This window comes from Papaver somniferum, chromosome 4 (genome assembly GCF_003573695.1).
Source record: "Papaver somniferum cultivar HN1 chromosome 4, ASM357369v1, whole genome shotgun sequence".
Classification (NCBI taxonomy): domain Eukaryota; kingdom Viridiplantae; phylum Streptophyta; class Magnoliopsida; order Ranunculales; family Papaveraceae; genus Papaver; species Papaver somniferum.
This window is the reverse complement of record NC_039361.1, coordinates 17,628,057-17,644,977: the sequence shown is the minus strand read 5'-3', so window position 1 is coordinate 17,644,977 and position 16,921 is coordinate 17,628,057. Positions and strand designations below refer to the sequence as shown.

Genomic DNA, 16,921 nt, shown 5'->3' with positions numbered 1-16,921 from the left:
ATACGTGTTCACTAGGTGAACTTAAGTTAACAGGTGAGGCTTTTTCAGGAGATAAATCTAAGCGACCAGCTGAACCAATTCTATGACCAGATGAACACGCCTGAGCATGTGAACTAGTCGAGGAAACATATGATGCTGGCATTGCAGATTACATATCCTTCACAATGTGACACAATGATCCCAAGCCTCCGATCAGATGCTCTATCTTACCACCTATTTCATCCACTTTATGCTTCAGAGCTACATCTTTGGACTTTAGATCATACACTTTAGCACACACAGGAGCAGAACTATCAACTTGCGTACGAGAAACTGGGCCAACAGGACGAACCCGTCCCCTAAAATCCTTTCCAAATGCTTCAATCAATGCATTTGTGTTTGCTGGGGGAGTACCCGCATCTTGCAACTCTTTGATCAGTTTTTGCTTCTTCTGAATCTCAGCCTGCAGTAGCGAGCATAAAATTTTGGATTTATAAATCACGATAAATAGTATATGTATAATTTCATAAATGATATAAATGAAAAATAAGCTGACTTACAAAGTATGGTTCTGCACTAGGTAAAATTCCCCCACCCTCTTGTGTATGAGCTTTTACCCATACATCGGAGGTCCTGACTTCTACTCCAGGATTGACGCTCTCCTAAAATAAAAATATAATGAGTCTGTGAATATTGATCAACCATTATTTTCTGTAAGATTCGGATCGAAGCATTGTTAAAACTGAACTAAACATACCAGTTCAGATTTGACCAAGCAATGGGGTTTGCGACCAGAGCAATGAGAGTAGTCATAAAGTTGTCTTTTCCTCTTATTCTCAGCTCTTAGTTCAGCTACTTTTTCATCATTTTCATTGATACAAAATGTAATCTAGTCCTCTTCTTTCACAAGAGGAGGCACATTTCTGATTCATCTAGTCCTCTTCTTTCACAAGAGGAGGCACATTTCTGATTCTTTCTTCATGAGTAGGATATATGTCATAGTATCCCAATCTTAACTCATGCTTCTCCTCCATGGATCAGACATCGACTTCACTGTAGTTTTCTTAGAAGTCTCAGGTAAATTATACACTCCATGGAAAGACAAGATTGATGTATTAATACATCTATAACTACCTCAAGTCAGAGTTAATGTTGTTGTCAACCAAATTCAGATTCAGGGTAAATGTGGTACCTTTAGTTCATTCCAAACATCATCTTTGTACTTCTGATTTACATGCTTCCAGGTTTTGAACGAAATAGGCACATGGGTACGAACCAAGGCACCCTTCCTGTGGCCAAGTTTTGTTGCGTTAACGGAAACAGGAAGTCCATTTTCATTCACCTCCACTTCTGCCCTAATAACCTGCAAACTAACCAAAATCTAACCCAATTATTGTCACAAAACCTATAACAAACCTGTCATAATCCACATAAACATAACAATAAAATCTTATAAAAAAAAAGCAATGCATTTAGATTTTTCAGATGATTAAACTACAAGGTAAAACTTCATGGCAATCATATCATTCTAAACTACGGAATCAACACATATAAGTTTTTCTAAACTCTCATTTTCAGTAAACACAGACTGATAAATAGTGGGTATCTCAGTGTTATCTACTAAGGAAGTTAACCCCTGCGGTGAATGCAAGACCACGGACCATCCCTCAGGTGAAAGATCCGTTGAGTAGAACACTTGGGTTGCTTCTGAAGCCATGATAAAGGGTTCATCCTACACTCTATCAATGATTTTCAGCTTAGACAAGTTAACCTTTATCAAGTATGAGTTTGGATCCACTTGGCACCCATTAGTCTTATCTTCAACTCTGACCCAATCACAATAAAAAACTGTTTCTTCAAATTTGATATAGTTTAAACTGATAATCTCTTTAATGATTCCATAATAGACAACTTCAGCTTCGATGTAATTTCTGTCCGTAGACTTTTCTCTATGTCTGGTAATTGCTCTCATCGAGACACCACTGTTCTGTGTTACCGTTCGCTCATCGGAATCTCGTGCACAAAAAACGAAGCCATTAAATTGGTATCTCTTATACGACTGTGCCTTGAAGTGAGGACCCTGCACTAGTCGCCAAAGTACTGAATTCACATCATTGGCTTCTAACAACTGTTTTCAATGAGCAACAATGTTCGAGTCAGTGAATAATTTTAATGACATTTAGTGTGAGAAGAAAAAGAAAAGAAGGATCTTACTATCATAATCATAATTACTTTTTATTATCTGTGTATTATTACTTTTTATTCATCTATCAAATATGGAATCCTAGACAACAAGATTAGCAAACTGTCAACTGATAAAATTCTCAACAGCAAAGCAATGGCCGAAATCTCAACAAGAAATAAATGTTTCTGTCATAACATATTACCTCATCACGTTTCTTGGACCATGAGGCTTGCGACTGTTAATATAGGCAGCATACTTCCTGCAATAAAACAACAAATGAATATCAGACAGATAAACCTAATAATCGAAATAACAACTTCCTGAAACTAAAAAGCTCTACCTTTTCCAGTCATTTATCCCAAAAAACTTGGATGGGACCCAGTTGCGAGCTTGTTCAAACTTTACCGTAGTCAAAGTGATGTTTTTACGCTTACTTAACGGCATCTCATCAGCGAACTCATCGTCATCATCTAAAAAAGCTTGTCGAGTATGTTTGTGAGTACCTTCACCATTTACTGACACATTTTCCATGAAACATAATCTATCTTCTCGCGTGATATACCCTCTGGCGATGCAACCCTTAATGTACCTCCTGTTGCGCACCAACCCCTTGAATCCTTTCATCAGCCTACAAAGATCAGTAATAGAAAGTTAAAAACTCAGCATAACTAACAGTTCATATATTGAAAAACAAAGACAGGTGTAGATGTTACCACTCAAAGGGATACATCCATCTAAATCTGACCGGACCGCAAATTCAAGCTTCATCGGCCAAATGCACCATTAGGTGGATGCTAATAACAAAGAAAGAAGGAGGAAAATGTTTTTCCAGAACACAAATGGATTCCACCAAACTAGCCTTAGCTCTTATAAGATGTTCTCTGTTGATAACCTTTGCGCACAGAATCCTGAAGAATGTACTGATACGGAGAAGAGCAACTCGCAGATCTTTTGGCATTAAAGTAGCTACATGAACCAACAATGGCAGCAAATATTGCATTGTGACGTGATCATCATGCGACTTGAAATTCCTTAGCTCTGGAGGATTAATGTTGACGTTGTTGCGAAAGTTGGAAGAAAAACTGCTCGGCACCCTTAAGTTCTTCAGAATTGTACAAAAAGCAACTTTTTCCTTTCTTGACATTGCGAAAGCTCCATCTGGCATTGTGGTTATACCAGTCACCTCATCCACTTTCAACCATAATTTCCTTTTAACCCCCATAGCTTCCAGATCTTGACGTGCACCAAGGCTGTCTTTCGACTTGCCATTTCCCATTATGGTGTTAAGTAGATGCTCAGTTATGTTCTTTTCTGTGTGCACAATGTAGTTGCAGAAAATCCTACAACACACCCCTCATAAGAATTCATTAATAATCAACACATTTTAAGGCTAACCATCACAATTTTATTGATTAATTCTCTTAAAACTCTTACAAGAAAAGATAAAGGAATCAAGAATAATCACTTCTCTAGATTTTTTCTCTCCTATTTACTTACTTCTCACCCAAAAAAGATCTCTCTCTTCCTCACAGCTGATCGGCTCTTTATAGAGTTTTTCATAGTGGATGACAGCTAATCCATCCTTTATTTTCGGAAATGACTTGCGACATTATCGCAACCTTATAAATATCAATCTCGCAAAATTCCTTATTTTCGCAGGACCGTCACACTTTTCTCATGATTTGGCTGATGTCGTTTATTATGTCGTTTCTGAAGTTGTTCTACGACACTGTCGTGTTGTGTTGTTAATAATTTCGCTGAGACATCATTGCTGCGAGATTCTGATCCTACATCTTGCCTCTTCTCATATATTCTCTGCGAAGTAGAGAACGATGTGAGAAATGCCGCAACTATCCATCACTTCATATTCTGCATTTATCACACGTATCCTTTCTCCCATCTGTTTCTTGACACGTCTTCTGTAACCGCTGCTTTTCAGCCTCTCACGTCTTTTCGCATTAATTATGTTTATCTTCTCAAAAATCTCCTCTATATATACTCTTATTACTCTTCCTTTTCTTCTTTTTTACTCTATTTTCCATCTTCTCTGCAACTTCATCATTTTCTCTGTAATTTTTCTTCAATCTTCTTAATTCTTCGTTCATTCCCATACTCTATATTCAGATATGCCTCAAAGTGGTCAAAAACGTGAGAAAACCTTAAAGGACATTCAAAAAGATCTTGACGAGAAAGGTTTCACACTTTCTATCATTCCTGGTGAAAGTGCGAGATCAATTCTTTCTATCAAACTTTTCTCTGATGAACATTGTGATGATCAATCAATCATAGTTTCGATGGGTCAAATTCTCGCAGGTCTCCCCATTCCTCTTTATGACCAAGATATTCCTCTGTGCTATGAAATTCTCGCTCACTCGGGATTTTCGCGAGCTATCTTCCAATTGAGTGGGGATTGCATCCGTCTGATGCTGGAGATCGCTAACCATGGTGCTGGTGAAGGATCTCTTTATTCCAAAGAGCTTAGGGATCCTAAATTCGTAGATCTAGAGATAGTCGCTGAGAAGTATACAATAGCGAATTTTTTATAAAATTATGAATTAATATCCATGAAGAAATAGAATACTCGCTGGGGTATTCACTTGAAAAGGAAAGATAATATTGATGAAGATAAAATACTCATGCAAGACATTGATTGGTGCTCTGGTAAGAACACAACCCCTCGCCAATCCAAATATGATAAATGGTGCGTTTTTCCCTTGATCCTGAAATGACCTTACATTGCTGGGTCAAATGTTCTTCCTGGGAATCTCGCTACTTATCAACCTTGGGCATTCTCTTGGCCCGAGAAGAAGAAAGAGGTATGTTTCTTCCAGTTTCGCCCACTTTACATTTCTTTATTTATCTTTATTCTTTTGTTCGTTGATTCTTGCGACATTCTACAGATCCAGAAACTGAAAGATAGCTACCGCAGGACTGGGAAAGCTAATACCTTGTTAGCTCTTCGCTCATACACAGATGAGGTAAGAAATATTCTCTTATGATTTTAAACAATATATTATTGCCTCTATTTCTTATTTATATCTATGTGTGAAGGTTATCGCTGAAATAGAAGAGCCTACCAATGTTGCGAAGACTGGTGATAAAGGAAAAGGTGCTCTTCGCAGGGAAAAACCAACTGCTCCTCCTTCAAAGAAGAGAAAAATCCGTTCTTCCTCTCTTCAAATACTCCTTCTCATGAAAACTCCGAGAGTGATGAGGATGATGAGGATAATGATGACCCTGCTGCAAATGAAGATTCTCCATCTGAATCTTCTATGGCTAAGCTCTCGGGCATCTTTTCTGATTCTTGGCAAGGAATGGGAGATAGTAAACTCTCTAATACCTGCAAAGCTCTTGCCACTATTTGCGATGTTTCTTTATTGGATGGTGATAGTTCTCTTCACGGATTTTCTAGATCGGTGACTCCCAACTTCCTGCATTCTCTTAATAGTCTGGTATGCTTCGTCTTTTTACTTCTTCATTATTGTAACTCAAAATCTCTTTTTATTTTAATACTTTTTACATTTTCTCACAGGCTGGAAAATCTTCTTTCGTTGTTGCCTCAGATTTGGAGAGGAGACGCGAAATTCTTGAAAAGAAGAATCTTCAATTCCGTACGAAGAATGAAGAACTGGAAACTGAAGCTAAGGGTCTTCGTGAGAAGAACGAACAATTAGAAGCTGAAGTTAAAGGTCTTCGCGAGAAGAACAAAAAACTGGAAACCGACACTTCTTCGCAAAGGAACAAAATTTCTACTCTTCAAAAAGCTAATGATCAGCTCTATGGTATGCAATTTTTCTTCTTTCCTTTTATTCATTCATCCTATTGTATTATCTTATTCGATTAATCCTTTTTGCAGACATTTATGGTCTTTCTCATGAAGCCATTCTTGTTCGTTCATTTCCCGATGCCCTAGATAATGACACTCTTCTTGAACATCTTAATAAATCTTTGAATAGTTTCTCTAATGATAAAATTTCATCTCTGTCTTTGAATGAACTTAAATCCAAATTTCGCCTTTTAGAGATTGATCATAGATCTAGTTTAGGTTTAGCCAACCAATTTAAACGTTTTTATCTCAATTCTAAAGAGGAGATCAACAAGTTAAGAACCAAGATTAGCAAACTTATAGATGATAAAGATCGTATCTCTGATCAAGGTGTTAAGGCTTTGGAGAAATTCCAAGAGACCCTTCTTGAGGTTCAACTTGAACGAGATGAAGCTAACCGCAAGAATACCGAGCTCTGCTAAAGAGAAAGTCAAGTCCGTTCTCGTCTCCTTATAAATAGTGATGATGAGTTCGCTTGGGCCGCGACAATCTTGGATAACGCCAGAAAATATTTAGGTGTAAATTTTAGTCTCCAAGTTGAGCATACAGCCTTGATTAGAGATATGATTTCTGAGAGAGAAGGTCATTAACTGTTTTCCTTTATTAATCTTTGGTTTTTCACGAGTTTTTATCAAGTTATTGATTAATTGCTATATGCTTCGCAGGATCTGAAAGTAGATATCGCCAAAGAGTTGAGGAACTTGAAGCTGAAAAACAGGAACTCGCAAATAATCTTTCTTCTCGCAACGACAAATATTCTAGATTAAAGAATCAAATCAAGATCGTTGTTGCGAACTTTAAGAACGACGCTCTTCATTTTCGCAATCAAACTATTCAAATGGTTTGTGATGACCATAGTATTCCTCACTCTGATTATCCTTGACTCTTGGAGGAGATCCCAAAGAACATTCCTAGTCTGACCATCTCTGATAGCGAAGCTGATGATGAAGAATATGATGATGATGAAGGTTTTGATGGAGATAAAGGTTCTGATGCAGACAAAGAAGGGAACAAGTCTGATGAAGATGATGAAGGATCAACTAAGAAGTAGTCTTTGTTTCTTTCTTTGATCTTCTGTAATACTTTTACATTTATTCCTTCTTTCTGTATATTTGCGAATTCTTTTGGTTCCCCATATTCCTTAATATATGAGTTTCTTTCATTTTGACCTGCATTCAATAAAATAATTCTTCCTTGCAATACGGTTAATCAACATAATCATTAATTTTTGAATTTTTGCGTAAATCTATCATGTGGAGACAAATAACATTTTCTAATTTCATTCATTCCCATACTTGCCTCTGTTATTTGTATCCAAATGAGAGATTTTGCTGATTTTTCTTATTTTGTGCCTCAACTTCGCAGTTTTTTATGTATAATTTCGCAATCATATGCGAAGTGAATTTTGATTCTTTTCATACACATCTTATTTTCTGCTACTGCTTCCTTGGTAGTGGTATGTTCACCATTTCTTATTCTGATCTAGCATTAGTTTCGCAGCATTTCTTCTTATTTTCGTTCGATTGCATCCACCATCAATATCTCACTTCTTTGTGTCTCTTTGATTTTGCGTCGCCAACTTTCCTTCTTGTTTGCTCTTCCTTCGCAGGATTCTACTTCAGTTTCGTAACATTTCTTTCCTTCAACCCAATCTCCTTTTATGATTCCTACACCGCTGGGGTGAGGGAATTTGATGCATTGGTGGAAAGTTGAAGCTACACCTAGAATCCCATGTACCCAAGGTCGACCAATTAATGCATTGTAGGGTGACTCTACGTCAACAACACAGAACAGGATTTCAGAAGATATTCCCTTCAATGGAATTCGCATAGTAACCTCCCCTTTAGGCTTGTTGGAAGTACCATTAAAACCATATATCTTATATGTTGATGGTATAAGATCATCATTGATTATATTTTTTGATAATGTTGTTGTAGTAATGAGGTTCAAACTCTCGGACTTGTGAAGATTAAATTTAAAGATTTAATAAAATTATATACAAAAATATTAACAAAGTGGGCGAGAGGTAACCAAGACACTAGAATCCACTATTACACATGAATGATGTCAAATATTTCATAACTCTAATTATCCTTTTAATCCTTTATTTCTTAATCCACAAATAATCAAACATATTCTCAAAAATTAATTGTATCCCTTAAGCATAGATTATCTAACCAAAGCATAACCTATCTAATTGAATCACAACTAATGAAGAAAATTATGTAAACTTTTAAGAACTCTACAAAAGCAGTGATTGAGTGAATTATAATTAAATACTAGAGAAAATGAAATAGTTACCCATTGTTCATGTGTGAATAGCTTCATCCATTGCCTTGGTTACGAGAGAATTAGCCGCTCATCATGTTGTAAACACGCTCAAAATTTGATTTCATTTATGCTCAAAGAGTTACAAATGATGAATAAGGGAGAATTATAATAAAAATAGGGTTTGCAATGCTTAAAACTGTTACAAAAGCCGTTACAAAGAGCCGTTACTGTATTGTTGCGTTTTTTAAGTCTGTCTCTGATCTGCGACCCACATTATGAGTCGCTGTCACTGTTCAAAAACGACTGCTGGTGCAGGTCCGTTCTTCGTGTTCTTCAGTGTTCTTCAATGGCAGCAGCAGCAGCAGGTGGTCTCTCTGCAAATTCGATTTTTTTACTCTGTGGTGCTCTAAACTTCTCCCAATATCTCTCCCCATTCTCTATGATCCCCTCAACATATTTATACTCCTTTACCCCATTTAATTACGCCAAAATTCTCAATATTCTTCATTAAACTCGGCAGTTAAAGAAAATATTTTTCGGATATTTTTTCTTCATCCGAGCATCTGCAGCTGTCCAACCTTCCTTATTTTTCTTCTACACGGTCCAGAGTGTTGCTAGAGTCATCATACACGAGAAGAACACGCATAAATCTTCAAAAACTCGTGAATTATTCTTCTCATGCACGGGCTGCCCTGTTTTCTTGTCACGGATTTTCCAGCCAATTTTGATCGAAACAAACACCCGTACCAGCTTTGTTAGGACATATCACAACTACCCATTAAGTTTCATCCCTTTAGTCTACCCAGAAATCCTTCAAATTTCGATCGAAAAATTCACCAGAGAGCTGCTCTTTTTTCCCGCCAATTTTTAAGTTCAAACGAAGAAGGTGGTGTCCCCCTAACCAGATGTGGGGTGTGAATAGCAGCTGCCTGTTTTGAGAGTGACCTGGGGTGCACCTTAGTAATTGAGGTGCCCATTAACCAAATCTGGGCTCCGTATAGAAAGTGTCCTCCGGGGGTGTTCCGAGTGATTTTTCGAGCCGATTTTTCCAACAATATTTATTTTCCAAAAATACCTAAAAATAAACAAAACACCATAATAAGGACGAAAACGAGTACCAACAATACGAAACTTTGAGGACAATTTAGGCACATAAATGTGCCTATCAATCATCTCTCCCTCCCATGGTTTTATAAGTATGATAGAATAAGATGTTCATAGAGCTTCAGGTATCGATTAGAATCCTATTAATTGCCCATGAGTCTTCAGCTTCATCATCTTCATCTGCTTTCGGTTTTGGATTAATTTATAATTTTACCACCAATGGATTGTCATGTATCTCCCCACCTTCGGGGACTTCTTCTGCGGTAAAAGAAATAGTCTGCTTCTGCGACTCCTCTAGTGGCGAGCTTTTCACAATATTCATAATTTCTCTTCCATCACTGTCCCTTGCGAACACTCTACTCAAAACGTTATCATGAAAATCTTCAATTGTCTTGTATGAATGTATGATAGAGTGACAAAATAGATTCTTTTCTTTTGCACCAACTTCTACGAAGAACGTTTCTTTCTCTTTCACCGTGTTTACTCTGTGATGCTCTGTGGTGGTGGTAGTAATGGTTGAGATTGTGGGTGCCTTACCAGAAAGTGGTTTAGTTTTCCTTGATCTATCATTCTTACAATAATTCTCTTTATATTTCTGCAATCATTTGTAGTATGTCCATGAAAATTATGATAAGAACAGAACTCATGACTTCTGTGGCTTGGAGGTGGTTCCGTTCCCATGTTCCATGTTGTTGGTATATTCTCCATCAAAATTATAGCTTCCCATATTTTCTCCACACTTGCATTCAGAGGTGGCATCTTGATTTCTTCCCATACTACCTTGTGACCTCCTTGTCCTCTATTATAATTTTGTCTTTGACCTCCATAGGTTTCTTGCGGCTGATCCAGTCTTTGAATCTTATTATTTCCACCACGATTGTAGAAATTTCTTTCTCTTTCATACCCCTCTTGATATCGGCTTCCCATAGCCACCAGTTTCTGTTGATTGTTTCCCGTCACCTTTTCTTGTTGTACTTGCGAAGTGCTCGCCACTGTGTTTATTAGTTTAGGTAATAAGCTTGCATTCGCTGCTTGTGAATTGGTGTTCGCAACTGGGTATGATTCCATTTCATTTTGCCTTTCCTCTAGAGTAATATACTCTTCCTGAAGTTCTCGCAGTTCAGTTATTGTGATTGTATTCTTGACTCTGAAAATTTGGATATACAATAGATTGGTTGCGAACATAGCGTTGATAAATGATAAGATAAGATATCTCTCATCCACGCGGCCAGCCATTTCACTACATATAGTTCTCCATCTTTTAGTTAGGTGCTTCAAACTTTCGCCAATCCTTTGCTTTAACCCAAACACATCTTCAGTACCAGGTCGCGAAGAACTGTTACTTATATATGCCCCAGAGAATATGGTCTGCAAGTGATTGAAAGATGTTATTGTATTTTTTGGTAGACCTTCGAACCATTTTAACGCCTCTCCTGTTAGACTGGACGCAAAATACTTGCACAATACGGCATCATGATTTTCCCATTGCAACATGCACCTCACGTAGGCTTTAATGTGTTGAATTGCACAAGTTGTTCCATCAAAAATGCTGGTTAATGCGGGAAAATTGCATTTCGGAGGTATTCCTCCTAGTTGTACTTCTCTTGTAAATGGATTTTTCACAGCTTCTTCTATAGCTTCATATAATTGTCTTTTGCCTACTTCTCCTCTATTATTTAGCATTCCTCTCATTTCTTCCAATTCTTTTAAGATTTGTTCATTTACGCCTGGATTTTGATTCATTGGTCTTTTTAATTTCGCATCCCTTCTTCTGCGTTCATGTCTTTCTTCTCTCGCGAAATTTTGAATTTCTTCTTCATCATCCTCATCTCGTCTTCTCCTGCGATTCTCTTCCTCATCTCTATCTTGAATTCGCATATAATGATGTCTTTCATTTTCCCCTCCATGATTTTGTTCATTTCTTATCAATTCCATTCGTTGTGTTTCAGCCCTCCTCTGTACTCTATCATATTCTTCATTGAGATTACCGTTATTCCGGTTTTGTGTACGCCTTCTTTCTCGATTGTCTTGATTATTCTGGCGAATCGCCTCCTGCAGCTCTTGTTCTTCCATTTTCGCTCTCAATCTTTCACGTTCGCGAGTTAAACGTGCTTGTTCAGCATAGTGTCTTTCAATTTCTTCTTCAATCGTTTGTTGATTTCTTTGAGATTCTCTCTCATGTGAAATTCTCCTTCCTTCCTCTCGATTCCCTTCGCCATCTTGATTATTTCGTCCCTGACGTTGTCTATTTTCTTGATTTCTATCATTTTGCCTATCATCAAAAGTTTCATTTTGTGGAACGTAACGATCATCAGTCCTTTCTCTATCTTCGCGATGTTCTTCATTAGGATTTGATATTTCTTCTCGAATATTATTTCCAGCATTAACTGTGGGTGAGTTTCGCCTCATCTCTCTTCTAGTCGATCTTGAATATGATCTTGTAGTACTTCTCGATCTTCTACTCTGTATCTCATATTTTCTATCCTCAATTCGTGATTTTGCCTTGTTAGATTTGCACGTTCTTCTGTCTTAGGTCTTCTTTCTTCATGTATTCTTCGTCTCAACGCTTCTAAAGCTCTAATTTCCTCATCTCCTTGAATTATTCCTTCATCTGCTTCTTGATTTATTTCTACCTGTCTATGGTTCCTGGTTTGCTGCTAATCTTCTACTTCTTCTGCTGAATTTGATTGCCAAGTGTGTACACTCACTCTATCATAATCTGTTGTTCCATTTTGTACCGGTGTTTGCTGAACTGGCGGTTCAACTTGATTTTCTTCATTATTTCTTCTTCTAGTAGATTCTCCCATTTCACTTCTCTCCCTTCCAGCAAGTCTTTTACTTCTTCCTCTAGTAGTTGTCGGTTGTTCCGATATATTTCTCCTTCTAGTCATTCTTTCAATACTAACAAATTGTAAGAGATTATGTAAATTTTTTTTTTACCAATCACTTTCAATTCTAATAAATCACAATATTAATCTTCAACTTTTTCTAGAACAATCTTCAATCTTCAACCCCTCCCTGTTTATAGCACCATTATGTAGGATCAGAATCTCGCAGCAATGATGTCTCAGCGAAATTATTAACAACACAACACGATAGTGTCGCAGAACAACTTCAGAAATGACATAATAAACGACATCAGCCAAATCATGAGAAAAGTGTGACGGTTCTGCGAAAATAAGGAAGTTTGCGAGATTGATATTTATAAGGTTGTGATAATGTCGCAAGTCATTTCCGAAAATAAAGGATGGATTAGTTGTCATCCACTATGAAAAACTCTATATAAAGAGCCAATCAGCTGTGAGGAAGAGAGTGATCTTTTTTGGGTGAGAAGTACGTAAATAGGAGAGAGAAAATCTAGAGCAGTGATTATTCTTGATTCCTTTATCTTTTCTTGTAAGAGTTTTAAGAGAATCAATCAATAAAATTGTGATGGTTAGCCTTAAAATGTGTTGATTATTAATGAATTCTTATGAGGGGTGTGTTGTAGGATTTCTTGCAACTACACATAACATATGTAATATGTCGGATGGCATTTGAACCCCATCTTGGCAAATCATATAGAATAGACCTTCACGAACCTCTTCTTCTACATCATCATCTTCTTCATTGTCCTCCGCAGCTCTCCGTTTAAGTTTCTTACTTGGTTCTGCTGGTGGTTTTCCTTTACCATGTTTAGTTTTCAAATTAGCTACCTTCTGTTGAATCTGTAATCCAGATAGTGGCCATGGGGCTGTACCATGCTCTACAACTCCATCAAAATTGGTCTTATCATCTCGAATTTTGTGTCCCATTGGCAGCCATCTACGGTGTCCCATATAACATATTTTCCTACTAAACGACAGATAGTCTGAACGCGTTCCTTCTCCGCAGTGATGACAAGCTAAATACCCATGCGTTACACATCCAGGTAAAGTACCTAATGTAGGATAATCGTGTATATCCCATAACAACCTTGCTCTCATTACAAATTCTGTTTTGCTAAAGCTATCATATGTTAACACACCTTCATTCCATAACATTATTAACTCTTCTATCAGAGGTTCTAAATAAACATCTATATCTTTACCTGGTGCTCTGGGGACAGATATCAACAACAGCAATATCGAGAATTCTCGCTTCATACACGAGGAAGGAGAGAGATTGTATGGCTGGACAACTACCGGCCAACAGCTGTGGTTAGTATCGAAAAACCCATTTGGGTTGAAACCATCTGTTGATATCCCAAGGGTCACATTACGCGGCTCCTTAGAAAACTCTGGCGAAAATCTATCAACACATCGCCAAGCTGAGGAGTCCACAGGATGCCGCATAACATTGATATCTGACTGAGCTGTAAAGTGCCAAAGCATTAACTCTGCTATCCATGACATGCTGTACAGCCGCTGCAGCCTAGGAATTAATGGAAAGTGTCTTAAATTCTTTTGAGCGACTTTAGTAAGTTTTCTCTCCTCATTGAAAACTTTCTTATACCTAGGTTCATTACAAACATGACACTTAACCATTTCACTTTTATCTTTCCAATAGAAAATGCAGTCATTTATGCATGCATCGTAAGTTATATAATCCATTCCTAATTCTTGGATCATCTTTTTTAGTTCAGGGTACTTAGCTGGGAGTGTATTTTCTTCGGGAAGAAACTCCTTCATCATTTCTAAAAGTGCAGTGACACCGTTGTCTGAAAACCCATACTGGGTCTTAATGTCATTCAGTTTTACAGCAGCATTCAATGTTGTCTTTCCTGATGGACATGAATTGTACAATGGTGCCCTAGCACGGTCATATGCAGATTCATGCTTCCTACTGTGGCTGGTTTCAGCAGGACAATGAACAGTATCATGTAATCCACCATTCTCATCTACACCTTCTACATCAGGTTGGATTATATGATCAGATGCTACATCTCCTAAGTTATCAGCTACATTTCCTCCTAAATTAGCAGCAACATTTCCTCCTACATTTTCAGCTAAATCTCCTCCTACATTGTCAGCTACATCTTCTCCTACAGTCGCAGCTGCATCTGCTCCTACACTGGAAGCTATACCTCCTAACCTCTCAGCTGCTAGTGAGCTTTCCCCATGAAAACGCCACAGAGTATATGTCAAATCAATACCATGTCTGAGTAAATGAAATGAAATTTTACTAAGCGACTCTAATCCTTTACTATTCTTGCAACGTCTACAAGGGCGCAAGAATAATGTGCTTTCGCCACCATATTTATGCACAAACTCTATGAATAACCCTACACCTCGTATGTATTGAGAAGATTTACGACTACAACTCATTTATCCCTTATCACATTCCATTACCCTACACTGTTGATCCTAAAAAATCGATATCTATGTCAGGTAGGTATAACTCAAACATATCGTACTATGCTATACTAAACCATGTGAAACAGATCATATAATGAATCGCATAAAATAGTAAGCAAGAGTATATGCAACCATATAAATAAGAATGCAACGTGGCTCAGAACCATACTGCTGAGTGTGCAGCAGCCAGCAGGACCATTATAGATGGCTTATGAGATACTAATTCAAACATGAACTTCGTAAAAACACACACAATAACCAAGTTACAAATATCCCCCTCTTAGTCTTAATTCTATATTGATATACCAACCCCATTTCCCCCTGAACCAAATTAAACATGATAATGTAAACCCAAAATAAAAATAACAGAAAACCTATTCTTCCCCCCTCTGATAGTATTAGATATTTAACTTCTCTGACATAGGCACAACAAAAACATATCATACTATGAGCTGAAATTTAACTTCAAACAAATTAGTTAAAGCTTCAATTTTTTTGCCTAGCATACTGCAGGATACTATGAACTGAAATTTAACTTCAAACATATCATACTAGGAACTGAGATAAAACTAGCAAACACCCACATCTCACAGTAAAATGGATCTAATACACATCCATATTTCACACAAATAACCCTAAAAATGAAATTGGAAAACTAAAACCCTAGATAAAATCAACAAACACCGTCTAACAGTAAACTAAATCTAATACACAACCATAATTCACAAAAATAAACATAAAACTTAAATTGGAAACAACCAGATTTGACAAAAGTAAAACCCCAAATTAAACCTAAAATTTATGAAATCGGAACCATAAGAGAAACATAAAGAAGAAATTATACCTGAATCGAAACAGAAACACCCAAATCTTGCAGATATACTTCCAACTGCAAAGATGGAACAATTGAATGCTGATAAGAATTACAAACATGAAACTGACCTAACTATAGACGCAATAAACAAAGTAGTGTGTCGGTTCTGAATTGAATGACTCACATTTGCAGAGCTTCTGTTTAATGTAGGGAGAGAAAACTTTTCTTCAGAGAAGTTTTCAGATCTGGAAATAATGAGGAAGAGAGAGCTTCTGTAGAGTATATGGAGAACTTCTGTGGCTGAGAGTGAGTCGTACAGATGAAAAGCGAGGGAGAAATCCCGCTCAATGAAAATTGGGGGAGATTTAGAAAAAAAATTGGTTTTATCAGACAGGTGGAGTTAAGTAAATCTGTTCCCAGCACTTAAACTAATCGCGCATGTGGAAGCTAGTGTTACTTTGCACACAAGCAGTGGGAACGCCGGGTGTAATCAGCAGTTGCAATTCGCAACAACTATGTAGCAGTTGCAAATTTTAGGGCAGTTGCAAAATCAGTTGCGAATTCGCAACTGCGTAAGAGCTGTTGCAAATTTTAGTTGCTATTTTGGGAAAATGGTGTAGTGTTCTCAACTTACAATAGGCTTTAGTAAAAAGAAGGTACGTGGAAATTGGTTTAATTGGTTTTTTTGATAGTATCTTGATGGACATAGATAGTTTTAAGTGTTTTTTTTTTTGATAATATTGTATTCCAGCACCATTACAGAGAAGGCAATTCAGCTGCTGATATTTTGGCAAAAAAAAAAGAAACAACTAATGAATAATTAACTGGAATTTCGATTGTGAATCCACCAGACTGTATGAGTCCTTTTTAGTTTACTGATGTTCCGAGGAGGGCCTTCTCCAGGCTTGTAAGGCCCTAGTTTTTGTTTAATGAAGTCTTATTACCAAAAGAAAGTTTTATTTGTGTTGCATTTGAATCACGGTCTGTTGAGATTATTAGTCCCACATTGTTTGGGAAATCTAAAATCCCGCGGTTAATAACTATGGGCCACTCCGCTCGTTGCCAATTGGTTTTAAATTGGATACCCATATTCTAACATGGTATCAGAGCAGGCTATTTGCGATGAGTCATTAGACCGCGCCTTTACTCTGCGTCACCCGATTTAATTGTCCACGGGTTAAACCCAACGAGGCTACACGTGAGCGTACGTGTTAAGATTATTAGTCCGACAATCTAGAGATCAGTCCTATAATTTACATTGATTTTGAGTCAGAAATTTATACACAATATACTACTAGGTATCACCCCGGCCTACGGCCGGGCTCAATCTTTTTGATTTTTTTGTGTTGTTAGGATTTATTTTTCGCATTATAGAAAATGCTTGGTTGATTAGTTCATCTCCTTTTCATTAGTTCATAAACAATATC

The 16,921-nt window shown here is 37.3% G+C and overlaps 1 protein-coding gene across 1 annotated transcript; it reads right to left on the bottom strand.

Annotated features, from left to right (window-relative positions):
• Window positions 1-1,349: 1,349 nt before the first annotated feature.
• On the bottom strand, window positions 1,350-14,650 carry LOC113272093. Its single transcript, XM_026521999.1, has 5 exons — window positions 12,937-14,650; window positions 3,067-3,475; window positions 2,505-2,792; window positions 2,367-2,423; window positions 1,350-1,395 (listed from the first exon to the last, which is right to left on the bottom strand). Exons 1-5 carry the CDS (start codon window positions 14,648-14,650, stop codon window positions 1,350-1,352), a joined length of 2,514 nt encoding a protein of 837 aa, XP_026377784.1.
• Between the last annotated feature and the right edge of the window lie 2,271 nt (window positions 14,651-16,921).